At 38.9% G+C, this 20,129-nt stretch overlaps 1 protein-coding gene across 3 annotated transcripts in view; it reads right to left on the reverse strand.

Annotated features, from left to right (window-relative positions):
• RFTN2 (raftlin family member 2) overlaps positions 1–20,129 on the reverse strand; it is a 53,177-nt gene that overhangs the window by 8,676 nt on the left and 24,372 nt on the right. For 2 of the 3 annotated variants that reach the window (XM_073306313.1, XM_073306314.1), the window contains 4 exons: positions 15,220–15,341; positions 10,543–10,646; positions 6,227–6,385; positions 635–713 (listed from right to left, as the gene is read on the reverse strand). In XM_073306313.1, the coding sequence (XP_073162414.1) occupies positions 635–713; positions 6,227–6,385; positions 10,543–10,646; positions 15,220–15,341 (464 nt within the window). The remainder of the gene's footprint in view (positions 1–634; positions 714–6,226; positions 6,386–10,542; positions 10,647–15,219; positions 15,342–20,129) is intronic. The other variant, XM_073306315.1, reaches the window with a different exon arrangement.

Below are 20,129 nucleotides of genomic sequence, written 5' to 3' on the forward strand. Positions count from 1 at the left end.
AATCCTGCACTGGTGAGCTCTCCTTTGCCAAATAGCTTTGTAAATCTCTACCATGGACCTTCCCTTTTATTATCTTTCTGGCTTTCATGTGCAGGTCACACTTTCCCCCTAGCTAGATTTGCCTCTACTTTGAGCTAGCATTCTCAGCCTTGTAAGATGCTGCAGAAATGTTCATCTGTATCCAGCCCCAAATTAGCAACTTCACAGATAAACATTATTGTAATAGTTTTGTGTGATATAATAAGACAACTTCCCTGTGTCCATCTGTGTTGACAACTCCATTAGCCTCCCAGAATCTCAGAGTCGTTGGAGTCATATTTGAACCCTCCCTGTCCTTCTCTCCTCACATCCAAGCTGTCACCACATCCTGTACTAATCTCCCACTCCCTCTCTGATCCTGGTCCATGCCCTGATTATCTCTTGCCTAGACTAGCATAACTCAGACCTCCTCCCAGACCTGAAGAGCTCTGTGTAAATTCAAAAGCTTGTCTCTCTCACAAACAGAGTTGGTCCAATAAAAAAGGTATTAACTCACCTCCCCTTCTACCTCCTCTCTCTGACTTTAGCCACCAAAAGCTGTCCATATTCAACTATCTCCTTATACTGACTCAGTAAGAACATAATCTTTACTCACCTCTGGGGTCTGGGTGTTTGAATTCCACATAACAGGTCTCTGAAGGAAAACAACTTGCTTTGTGGCCAGATTTCCTTCACTGCAAATTAAAGCAGATAATTTGAGTGTTTTTAGAGGGAATAACATTTGTAACTTGCTTTTGATTTATCTAGACTTTCAGGATAACTACATTTTATGATGCACACACAACATATGCTATAGAAGGCGTTGGAAGTATCGCCTATAATTAAGGTTGTCTAACACTTTCTTATATAGGCCCTGTTTTCAGTTGCTTTTAATTTTGCCAAACTTTAACCATTTGGGCTGAAAATTTCCATGCCAGTCCTTGTGTTGGCCTGAAGTTTTTTGGAAAGTTTTAGATGAAATAATGCAGTCATTTATGAGGCAGAGATTAGGGAAAATGTTGTCTTGCCCATGTTAAAAAATTCTTACAAACTCCTTTATTGAGAAGCTGTAATGATGCCATAGGTTAGCGCAGGGACTTGAAATTTGGCTGACGGTGGTGGAAAAATGGGGTGTCCTTGTGGCAGGAATGTTCCTTTTATTGCCCCATGAAAATCTAAGATATAAACTTCTGAAAAGTGCAGCTCACACATGCCGAATAGAGATTTGTTAGAGTTTGTCAATATCATTCTCCAAAAATTTTGTCTGCACTTAGCATTCCCCATACTCTCACAGCTCCTATGTATCGACTATAATGAGCATGCTCCTTCTCCACAGAACAACTGAGCATGCTCTATCCCCGGGTTTGGACAATGGAGAGGAGGACGTTTCCTTCAATTAATCACTGTTCCCGGCCGCTGGGGGCTGTTGTGGCACCAGAACTGACAGTAGAAAGATTCTCTCTCTCTCTCTCTCCATGCTCCTGCTGCTAGTGCCTAGGCAGTGAAGAGGAAGCTACCTGATCTGAAGGAATACAGAGAGGTGAGGAGCAAGTTGGGGGTAGGGATGGATCGATGCAGAGGGGATCAGAGAAAGAGAATAGTGGGTACAGAGACAGAAGGGTCTATAGGTCACTAAACCACACTCCCTCTAAAACCTGGAATCGAATCCAGGATTCCTGAGTCTCCACATTCCTCTGTTGTCAAATAGCTGTTAAACACACTGGCTAAATCTGTCTCTCATCACCCTCTAGTGGCTGAGTCACATAGAGGATAATAGCCTACTATTGCTGCCAGTTTCAGTTAGCTCATGTGGTAGAAGCCTGTATACTCACAGACAATCTTAAATCTGGCATTTCCTAATTTTTTAGTACTTAGTTTTGCAACCTGAACATTCATATAGTTTGTTTTTGTATGCACAACACACATATACACACACATCTATGTAAATGCATTTTGTACGTGTGTGATTGTGAACACCTCTAATAAGTTTTCACCTCTGAGAATGATTAACTTTGCATATTAAGACTTTGTCATTTATTCTTTTTTCTCCCCTGTGACATTCCCAAACCAACTATCATCATGGCACTTTAACCTTCCCAAAGATAGCTGGGGAACTCGAATCCTTCTGAAATGATTTTCAGGAGTGCTCACTAGATTAGTAGGCAGGGGCTGCTTTGTGACTGATGTTGACTGAGCAACAATTTTTATTATGCATGAAGGTCTCTACGGGCTTGTCCGCATAGTGTGGTGGTGCTCATCAGTGCACAATTCTAATGTACTCCCATGTGTTGTGCACTAAGTGGCCCGTGTAGACCCTGCTGGTGTTCACTAAAAGTTCCCTAGTGTGCATTAATGTAGTACTGTTTGAAATGGGTCTATATTAACACGCACTAGGGAATTTTTAGTGTGTGCCAGCAGGGTTTACACAGGTCAGCTAGTGAGCCACGCGTTGGTGTGCATTAGAATTCACACCCCTCTGATGTGCACTACTGCCCCACATAGACACGCCCTAATGTATTTGCTACTGTGTACTACCAAGTTCTTCTGTGGAACAACAACAACAAGAAGTATGAGAAGAATCACCAGCATTTTCTAAGATACATGGTGAGTGCCCAACCTAGAATATCAATAGTTATTGATGCAATTAATTTATACATAACTCAGCATTTTTAAAGATGGCAGCGGATAATGGGATTGACTCTAATCACCTTTTAGCATGACCGTAACTCCCAGCGGTAAGGGGAAAAGAAGGATATTTCTCATTCAGGATAGAGTTCATTTAAAATTGCTTTGATAGAAGAGCTATTTTATGCTTTCAGGAGGAGATGTTAACAAAAACGCTACATTGCCATTTTCAAAGCACTGTTCAGATAAACGTTTGAACTTGAATTTATTTAAAACATCCATCTGAGATTTAATTCCAACAGTATCTTTCTTCATGATGAGCTAGGACATGCCATTATACTATTTTTATATTATTCAGGACTCCTCTGATTGAAAGAAGTCAGACAGTTATACTTATTCTGCATTCTTTCTTCATTATAAGCATTTTTCTTTGCCCACATATTGTATATACTCCAGGCTGTTGTTTCACTACATGAAGAAATTAATTAGCTCAGATACTTGTAAAAGAAATAAATGCCATGTATTTTCTGTTATTCCATACTCTGATTATTATACACTGGACCAAATAATTGTGTTCTCAGGTACACGGGTGTAAATTTCAGTTACGGTGGAGTACCTCCACTGACTTCAATGAAGATGCTTTGCATTCACACCAATGTAAGAACTGAGCCTTTCCTATAATTTAAAAAAATTGGACTCAAAAGAGGAAATTCATCCCTTCTCACTGTGTTTCTGCCTTCTCTTTATTCTTTAAAAGAGAAATGATCCTAATCATCAAGGGGTGCACAAATCTCAAAATGTAGCTGAACTCCACAGCCACCTGTGTACTCTGGAACTCAGCTCTTCAGTGATTCACTTACATGGTAGCATGCTAGGGAGAGAGGAGAGTTTGTGATTAAGTACTAACCGTCTCTAAGGTGCCACAAGTACTCCTTTTCTTTTTGCGAATACAGACTAACACGGCTGTTACTCTGAAACCTGATTAAGTACAGTGGGAATCTATGGATCAAAGTAGTAGCTGAAATCCAACTGAGCCTGGATAACCTATACCCTGACTGTGGGCTGTGAGGTGGAGAATTTTATCTTTTCTTTTGCATTTACTCGGGCTTTTCATGGGAGAGTACAATTTCACCCACACTAAATGTTATGTGTGTATTTATTTTAACACCCCAGTGATTTTCAGGGCAATTTAACGTGATCTTAAAAGATGTCTGTGAATTCACTACAAAGCTGAGACATCTTTTGTGGTTGACACTTAGGATCTCTCTGTGGCGCAGCAGAGTATCTTTGATGTGACCTTTGATTTAGCTGGAACAGCCCAATAGTTTCTAGGATTGCCTGCACTATGTAACATTTGAAATTATTTTCTATTTGTTCACATGCTGCCCAGATTGTCTAACTAGTACAATACTGTCCTGTTATCAGCCTGCCAAGATAAGCTGACTTTAACGAATCCTATGGCTCATGATTGTCAAGGGATGCTGAAAGTATGAGACACCGGTTACAGTGTATCTTTGTTCCCCTCACATGTTCCTGAAATGTAAAAAACATATTGACTTTTATTTGTATGCATGCAGTTAAATATAAATGCAGAAGCAAAGAGAGTTGGATGAGTAAATTCCACTTCAGAAATTGTTATATATTAGGAATTATCTACTATAATGTTTAAAGATATTCAAAATGATAAATCCATCTTACTGGAAGTTCCAAGTGTCAGTGTTTCTACTTTAGCACTTTACTGCTATAGTGTTAACATTCACGTTTCAATCTTTTTAATGTTGCTCGTGAAAGTCAATGGGACTTTCTCTCTTTCCCCTTCCTTTCTCTAACAAACTTATAGACAGACACAGTTAAAACCAAACACACTCCACTGCACACAATGCATCCGATGAAGTGAGCTGTAGCTCACAAAAGCTTATGCTCTAATAAATTTGTTAGTCTCTAAGGTGCCACAAGTACTTTTCTTTTTATGGATACAGACTAACACGGCTGCTACTCTGAAACTTCTCCCCTGGGGAGAGGATCAGAGAACAGACACATGACAGATATTAGTCACGTTGCTTAGTGCAATGCTGGAATGTGCTCAGATACTAGGGTGAATCATATGGTATACAACAGAATAGTGGTCCTAAGTCATTTAGGTGCTTTTGAAAATCCCACGCTAAATGAATTTACTACTGATGAAAGGTGCCAGATGGACAGCCCTAGTCTGGTGGCCTCTATGAAATCACAAAACAGCTGCAGCGTGATCTGTAGGAATGCAAGTTGCCCCACTACTGTACATAAACCCTACCCACAATGGGCTGCCTGTGTGCTGAGGGGTCAGTTCTGTCTCTGCCCCCTTTGCTGAAACTCTGCAGTGGAACCATGGCAAGGGCACATTGTTTAGGATCTTCCGTCTCCAGTGAGCGATGGGGTGGACTCGGTATTTGGCCTTTAAAGCTGTTTCATTCTGCTGGTCTACAGACTCAGTACTGTATTGGTTCATGTTCAGAAGGAAAGTTTTCACAACTATAAGAGCTAGAAACTTAATTTTTAAAAGCAATTAAAGCTTATGTTTTGCAGAAATTGATAAGGCCACAAGATAAGTGCTGGTACCACCATGGAAAGGCCCATTTTGACCCAATCCAGGTCTTTAACAAATGTCCTCAGATTCCCTTTGTGGCTCTGTATCTGCTTATACTTTAATGAATAGAAAACACTGGAAATGGCATATTTTGCTGGTGACTAAAAACTGTTTCTTGGTAGGAACTGGGCAGTAACAGGGCCAATGTGAGAAGTTTGCACTGCTACTTCTGTGGATAAAAGGTGTCAACTGAGCAGCTATTATAAGCTCTAAATCCACAATAAAATAATAATAATAATAATGGCTCAGACCATTTCCTATGTGGGAAATACTTTCATAGGAAACTTTTACATAGGGGAAGAAGAAAATATATTACTATTTTTGGAATCACCAGATACCAAACAGTAACATAATTATTTTTGCTGTATACAAATCCGTTCTGGATAACATGCAATGAGGCTTCTATGTGTATAATAAAATGTGCTGAAATATCTGGGAGGGACACAGTATTTTATCCATAGCACCTGCCCCCCAATAAAAAAAGGTTGAATATCACTTTAATGACTGATTCTGGACTTAAGTAAATTTGTCCACTTTTAATAAAGCAAGATAAATGAGCTTCTGTTCCAAACTCACCATTTCCTTTATTTAATGATGAAATCCCTACACTTTTTTTTTGCGGGGGGGCGGGGAAGAGAGAGTAAAGGTCCCAGTTGTCTATGCCCTGGTGACTACTACTGGAAGATAAGTGGTAAGGTGGAACAGCAGCATGCACAGCCTTATTTAAAATGGCCACTGCTATATATCGGTGACTGTTTCACATACTCATAGTTTTGCCTTTGCACACTTTTCTTGGATGGGGAAAATAAACAATCTTAACAGACTCTGTGTTGAGGAATACAGCCCTCTGGAGGGGATGAAACTGTCAGTTTCCCCAAGCTACTAATGCTTCTTGATCTGGGAGTTGCCTAGCTTCATGACCAACTTGAATTAAGAGGAGAGTCAAATACTACAGACCTCTGGTGTGACCAACCAGTCTGTTTCTCAGGGTCTTCATGCATCTTGGTTGGGATTTGGTCTGAGAGCTTCCTGGCTCTTACTCCCTGGAGTAGGGAGTTAGTAGCTCCTTCCTTTGGAGAGTATGTATGCACTGCAGTTGGGAGCGTGATTCCCAGCCTAGGTAGACAGACACATGCTAGCTGTACTTAAAAATAAATAAATAAAAAATAGCAGTATGGATGTTGTGGCACAGACTAGCCCAGGGAGACATGTGGGCTTGTACTTGGGTATAGGCATGCCCCAAAAGGCCCCCACCCACACACTTCCCTCCTGCTTAAATGCCTGCCTCAAGGATACGAGGTGGGAATCCTCTCTTTCAGGTTGAATGGTTTCTCTAGCATGGGGCAGGGCCTCTGCCTGATTTAGAACTTGTACATCCCATCTTGTATACAGGAATGGAAAAACAAATAATATTAAGCTTTTAAATGTTTAAACTCTGATCAAGAAAAGGGGAGATGGTGAATGCTGGGTAGGTAACAGGCAAACTAACAATTTTTAAAGTCCAGCCTTATTGAAATGCTGCACACAACAAAACAGCCATGGGCTTAATTCTCAACAGAATTGAATGACAGTGGGATGGCCACAGAATTTAAATTAGAAAGAGAAAAATACATAAAATGAGCTATTTCAAGTTTTCCTCTCATTCCCAAGTTCCCTCTTTCTCCTAGGCCCAATGCATTATGAGAACTTAGGTTAAATAATAAGTGACAATACACTAATTACAGCAATGTCATTTTTTTTGCACTATATTTGCTTTCTGGTGCTTGTAGACTGTCTGTCCTGCTCATTTTCAGGGACTGCAGTAATCAGTGAGGGGAAATAAAGGTCACTATAAAGTAAAGCTGCTGAAATCTCTGTAGGGGAGATGTTTTTCCTTTTTTTTTTCCCCCCCAGTGTCCTTTTTGGCAGGGTGGTCATGGGAGAGCAGCACAGAGACTATTTTGTTAATCCCACTGGCAATTTGTTTGTCTGTTTATGGTGTGTGGGCAATAAATTTGTCGTCTTAATACACATATGATCATTAAAGCAGTCCTTTAAAAAATTATGGAGCTTGTTAAGGTTGCCACCAGCTCTGATACTAAGATACTATTTGTCATGCTTGAATATAGTGTATGTGGGTGATACTATCATGCAGGATATTTCAAATGTTTAAGATGAAGTTTAGGGACGTTTCCTAGGAAAAGAAGGCAAGAAGCTGGGTTGTAAATTCTAATCCCAAACTCAGTTTGTTTATGATCCTGAAAATAATGCTGTGCCATCAGTTTGAGTTAAACAACATTCAGGCTTTCCAACAATCGTGGATTAGTTTGGAGAGTTCAGTCTCTCTGCTTTCAACTGGAGAGTCCACTACTACAACAGGGAAAATTCTTCAAAAAATGATGCAGAAGAGATTTAATCCTAGACTCCCAGGACTCTGTTCATCCTGTGAATTTAGAGTAAATCTGTATCAGTAACTATCGCAGCATTAGAGATTGTTGGGTAGATTTCCCAGCAAAAGCTTTATCCACCAGTAAGAAGAGAGGCAACACATTTCATTCTAAAATTACTAATAATATTATCCTGAGCATCTGAACTTTTGGTAATTCTCAAGATCTGGCAAATAACTTCTGAGTGTGAAAAATGTTTTCTTACATTTCAGGTTTTATTTGTAAATTACCTTTTTCTTTAATAAGCAGTCCAGAGAATGCTAATACCCTTTACTTCATATTCAGAATGATTACAAGTCTTAACTCTATTTTTGTTCTTGCCCTTACCAAGGTTCAGTTGACCCCTCAGCTATTGCTATCAGAATAATAGCATCCATCAGTATCTCAAATATTTTAAAAAGTCATGTCAGGTATCCATTTCTCCAAGACACTCTCCACTGTACTCCAACAATACAATCACAACAATGCTGATCCTCTGTGGCAAATACTGTACTAATTACTACAAAGTCACTGCTTGTTTTTCAAACGTCATTGCACAAACATACAGTGCTGTAGGTTTTAGGTCCTGATGTCCAGCTTCTCTGCTACGGTTTTAAACAGCAAAGAAAACTGTTTTTAAGGAAATATTTCCTTTGCCCCATGTGACCTTACCCTCGAGATGGGGAGTTAGAGGAGAGGGCAGTCTTGCCAGACTCTGCTCATCACTCCCTTTCCCAGATCTGAGACAATAATCCATGAACTGCTGCTGTCATGCCTTTATAGGAGCTTTTATTTTGTAAAGTAGAATATCTATTGCAAAAACAGGAAAATTATTAAAAGTTCCAGAAGTTGAATCTACAACTTCAGTGTATCACACCACACTGATTCAGATCAGAACCACATGACACAGAAAAGAAAGCCCAATCATCACATGATAAATCTGGCTAGAACCCAACCCTGTTTTCCTTAAATGTGAGTTTCTATGCTAACATTAATGGAAGGAGGATCAGCCAGTTTTATTAATGTCAGCTTTGAGACCATCACATCTCTACAAAGAAAAACAAACAATGAACATTAATGATTAATGCAGAGAATAGATTCTGTGTGATAAATTGGGACAAGAGTGAGAGAAAATAGAAAACTTTTAAAGAAGAAATTAAAAATGGAAAGCAGATTTTGCTGTAAACTAGTCTTTGCTTTTAAACAGAGTTTCATTAAGAATTATTTTATACAAGTTAACTTTGTTTAAAGATACGGAGAAATCATCTGCCAGAATTCTTAGTGCTCTACTAAATAACCTCCCAAAGTGCTCCATTTAATGGAGATAAAAATGCTAATTGTGACTGTTCTTGGCAGTGTAGGCTATTAGATACTGTTTCTGAAACCTGTTAATATTCTATCTTGGTTTTGAGGTCAGAGTTCAAAGTCTGGGAAAAGGAACAGCTGTACAGACCTCATAGAATGCTCTTCTGTATTCAGACTTTTAATTTAGATTCTTAGGATAATCTGATGATGGCATAATGCCTATCACACAAATACTAGCTTTTCAGGAATTTCCTCTTTTTTAAAAGATAGCTATATTGAGACCTGGAAATAGCAGTTATCAATATAAATTCTACTCAGACTGACGGGACAACACTTTCTTCTTTATAACAGTTTTATCAATTCACACTGTCCCTTTATACAGGGACTTAAAATGAATCTGATAGGCACTATATAAATGTAAGTGAATTTCTTCCAAAGGCACTTCACCAGACACCTCTACAACATGCTGCAGCTGAACTGAACAAAAAATGGTTATGTTTTATACAGCAAAGAAAAATGTTTTTAAAGAACTATTTCCTGTGTCCTATGTGACCTAACCCTCGAGATGGGGAGTTAGAGGAGAGGGCAGACTCGCCAGACTCTGCATATCCCTCCCTTTCCCAGATCTGAAACAATAATCCATGAACTGCTGCTGTCATGCCTTTATAGATTTAAAAACCTATGCATTAGAACAGTGGTTCTCAAACTTTTGCACTTTCACATAGCATGCTTCTGAGTGCCTCAGCCCCCTTATAAATTAAAAACACTTTTTATATATTTAACGCCATTATAAATGCTGGAGGCAAAACGGGGTTGGGGTTTGGGTTGGAGGCTGACTGCTCACGACCCCCCATGTAATAACCTCGCGACCCTCTGAGGTGTCCTGACCCTCAGTTTGAGAACCCATGCATTATAAAGTGTGTGTGTGAGAGAGAGAATGAGTGAGAAGGAATTATCTGAAGTGACAAAAAAAAATACACAACTAGTTTGCTATGAAAATAATGATGAAACATGGCACACTCATCAAAGGAGATGAACAGGCTCAATTTTCCTGGATTAGCACACGCCTTAATTTGCTATAAAGAGTATGTACCTGGTTTTATGGTAGTGTTGTTTCTTAAGTGGTTGAAACATGTTTCTATTCTCTCAGGCCCTGACTCAGCAAAACACTGTTGTGCTTAACTTTAACCATACAAGTTATCCCATCCTTATTCATTAAAGTCAAATGGAATAAGTAAAATCTTAAATGCTTTCCTAAATAGGAATGGGATTATTCTCATGCTTAGAATTAAGCACTCCCTTAAATTTTTTGCTGAGTTGAGGCCTCGGGGCCTAATCCAAACTCCTTTGAAGTCAATGGCCCTAAATCACAAGGCACATTTTTAAAATCCACAAAATCTTATCTAAATAAAGCTACTTACATCCTGAGTCTCATTAACATTTTTATATATTCTTCCTTATTGCATATAGATTAGTTATGTATACAGATATACACTCCGAGATTTCTATTTCTAATATATTCCAGAATTGCATATTTTATGCTTTAAGCTACTTTCTGGTTACCTGTCATGTCGGATGATCGGTGTAGGCAGTACACATGTAAGAAGCCATCCAAACTCAGCAAGCGTGTGCAGTAAAGGTCCATAATCTGTTTTAATTTCACATCCCTACATTAATAAACCAATATAAAAACAGTAAGTGCACTCTGCAGTTTTACCTTATTTCCATATTTAATGTAACAAATTACAATTGACATTATTATTTTATTGAAATAATACCTTGAGGCTGGATTGTAATTGTGTTAGGCAGTATACACCTATATAACAAACAGACAGTCCCTGCCTCAAAGAATTCACAATCTTCGTGTCAGACTATAGACAACAGGTGAATAAAACAAAGAGATGGGGGTATTAATTCGGTATATGGGCTTAGGACTAAAGCCCAAATTCTTCACGATACTTCAGCAAGCACCTCGCGTGCTTAATGTTAGGTATGTACTTGAGTACTTTGTTGACTTGGGGCCTAACAGAAAATTTCCATTTTAATTATAATAGTAGAATAATCATTTTTAATTACATTGATTTTTTTAACCTGATTTTTGACTTTGCATTCTGAACAAACATGTCACTGAGTTAAGCTCAAAGCTAATGATTTTTGCAGGTAAAAATGTAAAGGAATAATTATTAAAAAACCTATCAGGATCTAGGAAAATATTATTTTAGGATCCTAAGAATCTGAGACCTATGCAGAAGGAAAACTGAACAAGTCAACTTCTAAATGTGCTAATTACTTAGAAACCTGTTTTACTATACAATTTTTCCACCTTTTTCCAGCAGCGGAGCACACATGAATGAGAGTGGGAAAAATGGCCTTTACCATATAGGCAACACCAAAGACCTCTGGAATACCCAGGTATAAAAACAATTAACTTTTTCCTTCCCATTGTGGTTTCTCCAGGACTGTGTCTCAACAATACTTCTTTGTGTAAGTATGCTGCACACTAACTTTTAGGCCCATTGTGGATCCTGCTGGCAAGCACTAAAAGTTCCCTAGGTTGCATTAATGTAGTACTGTTTGGAGTGGTGCTACTATGGCTTCTTAACAGGGCATCTCATCACAAATAGTTCATTTGGATCAAGAGTTTTTTCCACCCTTGCTTGGTCTCTAGTGCTTATAGGAGGACATCTGAACCCTCCTATAAGCACTAGAGACCAAGCAAGGGTGGAAAAAACAGGGGACTGATGCCTGGATCAAAGACTGAATTCCAACAGATACTACAGTTCCTGAAAGATGGCCGAGAAAAGGGCTAGTTGCCTTCATTTACTTGAATTGTTAAAAATTAAATTTATACTAAAAAGCAGCTGATCAGGCTTCAGGACAGCACTGAGTGGGGAGGAGTGGGGAAATTGGCAGCTTTGACTACAGTGGAAACAGGGAACGAAGTAGAAGAAAAGAGAAGAGCAGTGTAAGTATACAAGGATCTTAGCTTTAGAAATTGAGATTATTTAATTACCAATCAAAACTAGATTTCTGATTACAGAATCACAGAAATTAAATATGGAAAAGAGATCTAGTCTCTCCCACTGTCAATGCAAGATCGTTTGTGAAAGTATGCTTCTTATTGATTTCTCCAGTCTACTTTTAAATATGTTAAGGATGAGGTGCAATGTAGTCCACAAATGTGAACGTGGAGAGGCCACCTTTTAAAAATAAATAAAATCATTTTTTTAAATTGCTTTTTCCTCTTGCTTGTCCTGCAGTGTTAACAGCCTATGACTGCATGAGCTGCAGAGTCTAGTGCAGGGGTGGGCAAATGTTTTGGCCCGAGGGCCACATCTGGGTATGGAAATTGTATGGCAGGCCATGAATGCTCACAAAATTGGGGGTTGGGGTGGGGAGGGGGTGAGGGCTCTGGCTGGGGGTGTGGGCTGAGGAGTTGGGAGTGCAGGAGGGTCCTCTGGGCTGGGACCGAGGGATTCAGAGGACGGGAGGGAGATCAAGGCTGCGGCAGGGGGTTGGGGCATGGGAGGGGGTCAGGGCTTCAGGCTCTGGCCAGTGCTTACCTCAAGCAGCTTCCAAAACCAGCAGCATGTCCCCTCTCTGGCTCCTATGCGGAGGTGTGGCCAGGCAGCTCTGCGCGGTGTTCCGTCTGCAGGAGCTGCCCCTGCAGCTCCCATTGGCCGTGGTTCCCGACTAATGGGAGCTGCGGGGGAGGCGCTAGGAGCCAGAGAGGGGACATGCCGCTGCTTTTAGAAGATGTGCGGAGCGGGGCAAGCCCCTAACTCCGCTCCCCGGCTGGAGCGGGGCAAGCCCCGGACCCCGCTCCCCGACAGGAGCTTGAGGGTCGGATTAAAATGTCTGGAGGGCCGGATGCGGCCCCGGACCATAGTTTTCCTACCTCCGTTCCAGTGTATGGGCAGAGCTACTGGAGAGAGGCAGAAGAACCAGTGAAAATATGTAAAAGGGCAACAAGGAATAAGGAGGAAAAAAAGGCATGGGGGGGGGTGGGGATTCAGAATATATGAAAAGAAAAAAGAAAACAGGAAGTATAAAAGGGAAAAAGTGAGGCAAGAGAGAAAATGAACAGGATAAAAGACACCTCACGACCTGAAGCTAGTGGTCATCTGTAGAGCTGGTCAGTAATATTCCATTGGAATGACTGTGATATGTAAGACCTCAAATCTTTTTCTTTGTCTGAAAACTAATGGATTTTCAATAAACATCTTCTGATGAAAACAAAGCTTTTAAAAAACTGCGAAAAGCTCTTGTGAGGAAGGGTAATATTTTCAAAAATACCGAAGTGACCTAGGAGTTTGAGTCCTATAGACTGTCAGTGAGGTTTAGGCTTCTAAATGCCTAAATTGCTTTTGAAAATGGGAATTGGGCTCCAAGGGCATTTAGGGCACTTTGGAAAATTTTACCTGAAATCCTTCCTTTGTGCACTACAAACAAATCTAGCTGCCAAAGGAAACATCTAAGTGTTATGTATTGGAGGCCAAATTCAGATCTCAGTTTAAGCAGGTGCAATTTCACTGACTTCAGTGAAGTTATTCTTGTTTGTACCATGTCTCAATTTTGTGCAGTCCCGTTGAGTTCACTGTCCCTATTCACATGTGTAAAGTTACTCAAGTGCCAAATGTTTGCAGACTAGATCCATGTTTTGCCCAGAAAATAATTATCTTTACATTTTTAAATCTCCCCCCGCCCCCATAATAGTACTTTATACTGTATAAAGGCAGCTGAATTAGAGCTAATTGCTTGTGATTTTTTTCAGTTTGCTGGCAATTCTGAAAAATTAAAAAAATTTGTTTTGGTCAAACAAAACATTCTGTGTTTCAATTTTGACCAATTAAAAACATTTTTTATTTTTAAAATAAAATTAAAGGAAATTTTGAAACAGTCATTTGAAACAGAAAAATCAAAATGTTTAATTCCCAAAATATCAAAATGAAATATTTCAATTTTTTCAGAAATATGTGTTGAGTTTTTTTTAACTGAAACAGTTTAGTGAAATTAATACAAATCTGCAACTGTTTGGTGTCATTGAATTTGCATATTTTGCTGAAAAAAGTTTATCAAAAAATTTCACACAGTTCCAGTCTAATTTTGTTCTGAGAATACTACTCCTTGTCAAATTGAAGTCCCAACTGCATTAACTATAATTTTTGAAAGGATTGAAAATTTTGAAGCCCAGTAAATAAGAACTCCAAAGAAATGAGGGGTATAAAATTATACCTTTTACAAAGTGTGCCGAACTGACACACTAATAAACTGTGTAAATGTTTCCATAGAAAAAGCTGGCCTATAGGCAAATAAGGTGGAAGGTGTATTCTGTCACAGTAAATGGAGCTTGAGAAGGGTAACACTGTAATGTCACTGATTAAAAAGACAATCATATGTGATCAAATTTACTGAGAACAGAAGGGACTTTTCTGAGATTATGGGACCTGACCATAGAGGAGATTGAGAAACTAGTTACTTAAAGCAGAAGACTTGGCAGTGGTTACTGGTCACCTATTTATCAGCAACCTGGCATGAAAATGTTTAATAAATGGATGCAGAACAAGGATTCTCAAACTTCATTGCACGGTGACCCCCTTCTGACAATAAAAATTACTACGTGACCCCAGGAGGGGGAACTGAAGCCTGAGCCCACCCAAGCCCTGCCTCCCCCTGGTTGGCAGGGAGCAAAGCTTCAGCCCCAGGCTGGGGGCCTGTAACCTGAGCTGCACCGCCTAGGGCTAAAGCCCTTAGGCTTCAGCTTTTGGCTCCAGTTGGTGGGACTCTGGCTTCGGGCCCAGGCCCGAGCAAGTCTAAGCCAGCCCTGGTGACCCCATTAAAACAGGGTCGTGACCCACATTGGGTCCCGATCCACAGTTTGAGAACCGCTGATGTAGAAAGAAATGAATTAAAGCACATTTTCAAACATTACAGTCTGTAAAACAAATACGCCACTCTTAAGCAAGTGTAAAAGATGATTTTTCATCTATTTTTGATCAAATTTCTACACTACATGTAGAGTCTGATTGCTAGATCTTACTTGTCTATTTTATGGATTTGATTAAAAATATACAAATTCAGCATTCAGTCTTATGATTTCAATGGTAGTCTTGTTTGTGTAAAGATGACTGTAAGAAGGCATACTAAACTTGTATCTAACTCTGATACAAACATCCGAAGAAAAAACAATACAGAAAATTAAAGATAAAATGTTAAATTGGTAAATAAACAGCGAGTTACCTCAATGACAGTCCATTGTTCTACAACTATTGTGTCATTTCCTTTCCTGTTAGAACCTGGAACTCCTGAACCTTCTTCTTCATATATAAATAATCCTTCTAAAGATTTGGGCATGTGGTCTCCTGTGGAAGCAAGGACATGTGTAAGGTGAACTATAAAGACTTAGGCACATATCCTGCAACGATGTACACATCTTCTTAACTTTATACACTGCTTATAGTCCCATTGGAATCACATTATCTGAGACATCATACATTCATTTTTAATGTTTTTTTCAGCTGTCTCAGTCGCCACTTTATAAGCTATGAAGTCATATTCTTAATCAAATTACTGTATTTTCCCTTTCTACAGGGAGTCAGCTATTAATTAAATGCAAATTTCCATATTATTAAAAGCATTAGCAAGTAAGTGCCATATTTGAGTTTGAATTCCTGTTTCTTATACAACAGAAAGATAACCACTATTTATGAAGCACACAGAAACTCTATACTCAGCTTTGAAATCACATATGTCTGACCAAAACAAATACAGTTGTTGGAGATGGGAGAGGATTAAAGAAAAACAAAACAAATTACAGGGTCTATCCACAGTCACTTAAAAAAAATATGAAATGGCCACAGGAAGAGCCTGAAACAGAAGTAAATGTAGGAGGATTCCTGATGGGAAGGAAGTTTCAGAGAACACCTCCCTGACTTACTTCTTGTGAGAGTTTGATAATATCCAGCTGGCCCAAACTAAAGCTGTGCATCATATGTTGGTTCATTTTCTGTCTTTGATAGCATAGTGCATCTCCTAAGAGCCATCTGGAAGCCCTTTCTGTAGTGGTACCTCAATAGCCGAGAATCTTAAAAACTAAAAAAAATTAAACTAAATTTAAACAGAAAATAGAAATACTCTTCAATATTTTAAATCTTCTCCAACATACCATGAATGTACAGAGAAGATTGTCTCTGTGACATAACTTATGGTTATGCACAAATACTGTGATACTGTAATTTTGTTTGGAGAATAACTGAAAGAATTCCACAGTTGGTCTGACTTGGAATTTTACCAGATGGACATAAATTTTCTAAATATAGTATGAATTTGACCATCTCAAACATCAATTTCCTAATCAATGCTAAGTATTAAAAGAGTCACAATAATCTTACTTCTTTTTGGGTCTGCATTTGCAGTAAATCTTACCTGTTTTTGGAGATATGTGTATTTTAAATTACATATTTACAGGCAAATATACCTATCATGCATGTATTGAAATAGAATGTGTAATGTTTAATTTTCACACACACACACGCGCGCACACAATGTGGCTGAGTGTGTAAATGTGTGTGTGTATATATGTATGTGATTGAGTGTGTACACAATACACCCGCACACACTTTATTAGGGTTTGCAAATAGTTCAATTCTATAAATTCATTAACTGCAGATCTTCTCTTCAGGTTTTAGGTAGGTGCTTGAAATAGACAGTCAAAATTAGGAAATATTTTAACATTTAATATTTCAATGTTGTCAGATAGGTCTTCTATATTTTACAAAATTATTGAAATAAAAGTCACCTCTCTGCTGAGATATTTTTAAAAATTCCAGTATCTGTTTATAACATTCACAAAATATTTAGTGACAAATTCCTCCCTTGTGAAACTCTATCAACTTCAGTGGAGTTTCAGTAGGAATGCATTTGGACTTTTTGTCCGTCTAGTCTATGATAGTAATTTACCATTTTGAATGCTAGTACCCAAAACAAATTCTAGAGTATAATATTTTTTAAAATATCTCATAGATAGTTGTACAAACAGAAGAGCAAATAAAATGTTGCCACGACAGCTTTTTCTGCGTTAGAAATAGTGAACTCTGTTGTGGCTCGATATTCATTATATTTTCTCTTGCATTAAAATAGGAACTAGTTCAACCACTCAAATAAACAGAATACTGCCAAGTTTTGTTCTGATAGCTTCTGGAAATACTTCTGTTTTCTTTGCTAAAATGCTCTTTTTTAAAATTCCATAGGGCCTGAGCCAAATGACCATTTCTGCAGCTGTTTGGGCTACATGTGGTGTTACTTATTCATATTGTAATAAAGCCTAAAATGTACTAGGTGATGTACAGACAAATAGGAAGACAACTCCTGCTAAAAAGAACGCAACACCTGTTAAAAAAAAAAAAAGCGAGGATAAAGGATGCAACACACGAACAAAGTAGACAAGGTGGTGGGAGGCACTCATTGTTTAAATTCCATTTTATCTATTTATTTTTGTTCAGAAAGGTGTTAGATTTCAGCTCTCTGGGAGGCCCAAATATTCAACTGATTATATAAACTCTTTTAGGTTGACGTCAAGAACAAACAAACCAGGCAAGAAAGAATCCAGTAGCTAAATTCAGCTCTAGTCTCTTTGTAAACTCTTTCCCAGGTTACAGACACTTGAGAAGGAGAAAAGCCCACCCACACGTTAGATTGTCTCTTTAAACGTATACATTTTAATCCAGCATTGTTACTCCCAAGATCTCCACTGCAATATATAACAATCAGGCTGGGCAGAATCAGAGGCACCCGTTGTTCAAAGGAGGCAGCATGGAATGCCGAAGTAAGATGTTCCCCAGGTGTTAACAATGGGAGAGTTCTTCGTAAGAACAAAATGGTAAAGACTTGTGGAGAATAGGAGGCCTGTGGAACTTCTGTTGGACAACAGTTGCGGAGGTTAATTTTGGTTTAAAGCAGTTTTCCTCAATGAATTAGAACAGGTATTGTCCCCTCTATTTCCAGCACTGGGAGAAATCTACTAAAGTCTAAGGGCATGATTCCACTCCCACTGAAGTCAAAGCATATGTCTACACTGTAATTAAAAACCTGCAGCTGTCCTGTGCCAGCTGACTTGGGCTCAGGCTACAGGGCTCTTTAATTGCGACAGGCTGGAGCCTGGGTTCTAGGACCCTGTGAGGTGGGAGGATCAATCAGATCAGGCAAAGAGAAGCAAGTTAAGTTGTTGCAGGAATTATTGCTTAAGGGGGAGGGAAAAGAGAGAGTTTTTGGAGCACCTCCTCTTAATCATGTTGTCTGATGAAAGTCACAAATAACAGGCTTCCTCACTTTTATATTCTAGGCCTTTTAAAATAATTCTCTAGTAACTCTGGGATACCTTTTTGTCTGCAAACTGAAGAATGACAGCCTTTTCTCAAACACACACATGCACTGAATGAATTTGGCTTAGAACTGTGGCCTCATGATTTACAGAGATTGAGTGATGCACAGCAAAAGTTAATTGCCATATAAACAGAAAAATTGATTGGTACAGTGGGGATAGAACTGTCAGGGAACAGGTAGATACTAAATGACTCATAAAAAGTTACCTTAAAATATATTATTTAGCTAGCACTCTTAATATACTTGATTAATTTACACAGAATGAGTTTGAGTCTTGCACAAACTGTTTGTGAGAGTCTGTGAAGAAACACTTCAATGAACTTTTACAAAGCAGCTTTTCTGAATTAAAGTCCTGTGCTCCATTCATTCATACACAACTGCCATAAACAATTCTAAAAGAACACTGACCATTTAGAATCTAGGACAACCGAAAAACAACAAAACTTGGGCAACAGACAAAATACCACTTTAGAGGAACTTAAACTCTTCATTCAGCACAAAATAACTTAAGAGTAAAATTCAAGGAGATAAATAGGTCAAGCAGTTCAAGTCTGTTCACCTAACAGAGTATTGCTATAAAATATTCTCTTCTTTGCATTATATTCTAATCTTAAATCAACTAATATTAGGTAAGGAAGACAGCAATGTATTAATTAATTTTGACTAAAAATTTACATTTGGTATGTAAGGTTCAGTTTCAAATACTTGCAAAAGAAATTGCTACATAAATTATTTTGTTTTGCAATCCAGTAAGATAATTTCCTGTTTCTCACATCATATTCAGTTGAAAAATAGTTAACAAATATTAATAATAATTCTATCTTAATTAAAATATTAATCATACCTTAAATAGTACAGTAGTCTAATACTGAAGCCACAGACTTTCTAGTAAGAAACAGCTTTTGAAGGTATCATTTGTAGTACAGTAGAGCTCAGAGGGTCTGTCACAGGGTGGGCTGACTCTTCAAGGGATTTGGACTCAACCCTACCTGTGCCTTATCATCTGGTGCTGGGTGGTAGGTAACCAGGCATCACATGATGCCAAGGGACAGGACTTCCTAAAAGAAGGAGCTTGCTCTGTCAAAGTAGTGTTAGATCAGAGGCTAGGAAAGAGCATGGGGAAGTCTCTCTAGATAAGCTCAGAGTGGGCCTGGTAGAGCTCCTCTGCCCAGAGGAATGTAAAGAACAGAGAGCAAACAAGCAAGTGCATGTGCACCCATGCAAGCTGGACGCTGAAGCCTCAGTACAGCCAAGGAGAAAGACTTGCAGGAAATTGGGAGGCTCCTTGTGGGGATCCAGAGAGCACTGAGTGATATAGAGGAACAGGAAAGAAGCTCTCTACAGCAGCCAGATTAAAAGGTCTGACTGGAGCCACCTTCAGTGAGGGGCAGGACAGAAACCTTAAGAGGAAGAGGCTTGAGGAAACAAGCAGCAGGAAGTGGAAAGAATTGTTGAGCCCAGCAAAGGGTTGAAGAAACTGGAGAGGGGGAAAGACTTGTTTTGATTTAAGTTGATATTGGAACTGAGTGATTTTAATAAACCAGACTCCAAGAAGAGATGGTATTTGATTTGCATAAGAGGGTAGGGGCACTTTCTGAGAATGCAAAGAAGGGGAAATTGAGGCACTGGCAGGGTCCATTGCCAGTTCAAGAAAGACCCTGCTAAAAGCATCAAATGAGGTTAGGGCACAGTGTGCTAAGTACTCTACAAACATTTAGTAAGAACCAGTCCCTGCCCCAAAGAGCTTACAGTCCCAGAGGTACTAAATG

This window comes from Lepidochelys kempii, chromosome 11, assembly GCF_965140265.1.
Source record: "Lepidochelys kempii isolate rLepKem1 chromosome 11, rLepKem1.hap2, whole genome shotgun sequence".
NCBI lineage: Eukaryota > Metazoa > Chordata > Testudines > Cheloniidae > Lepidochelys > Lepidochelys kempii.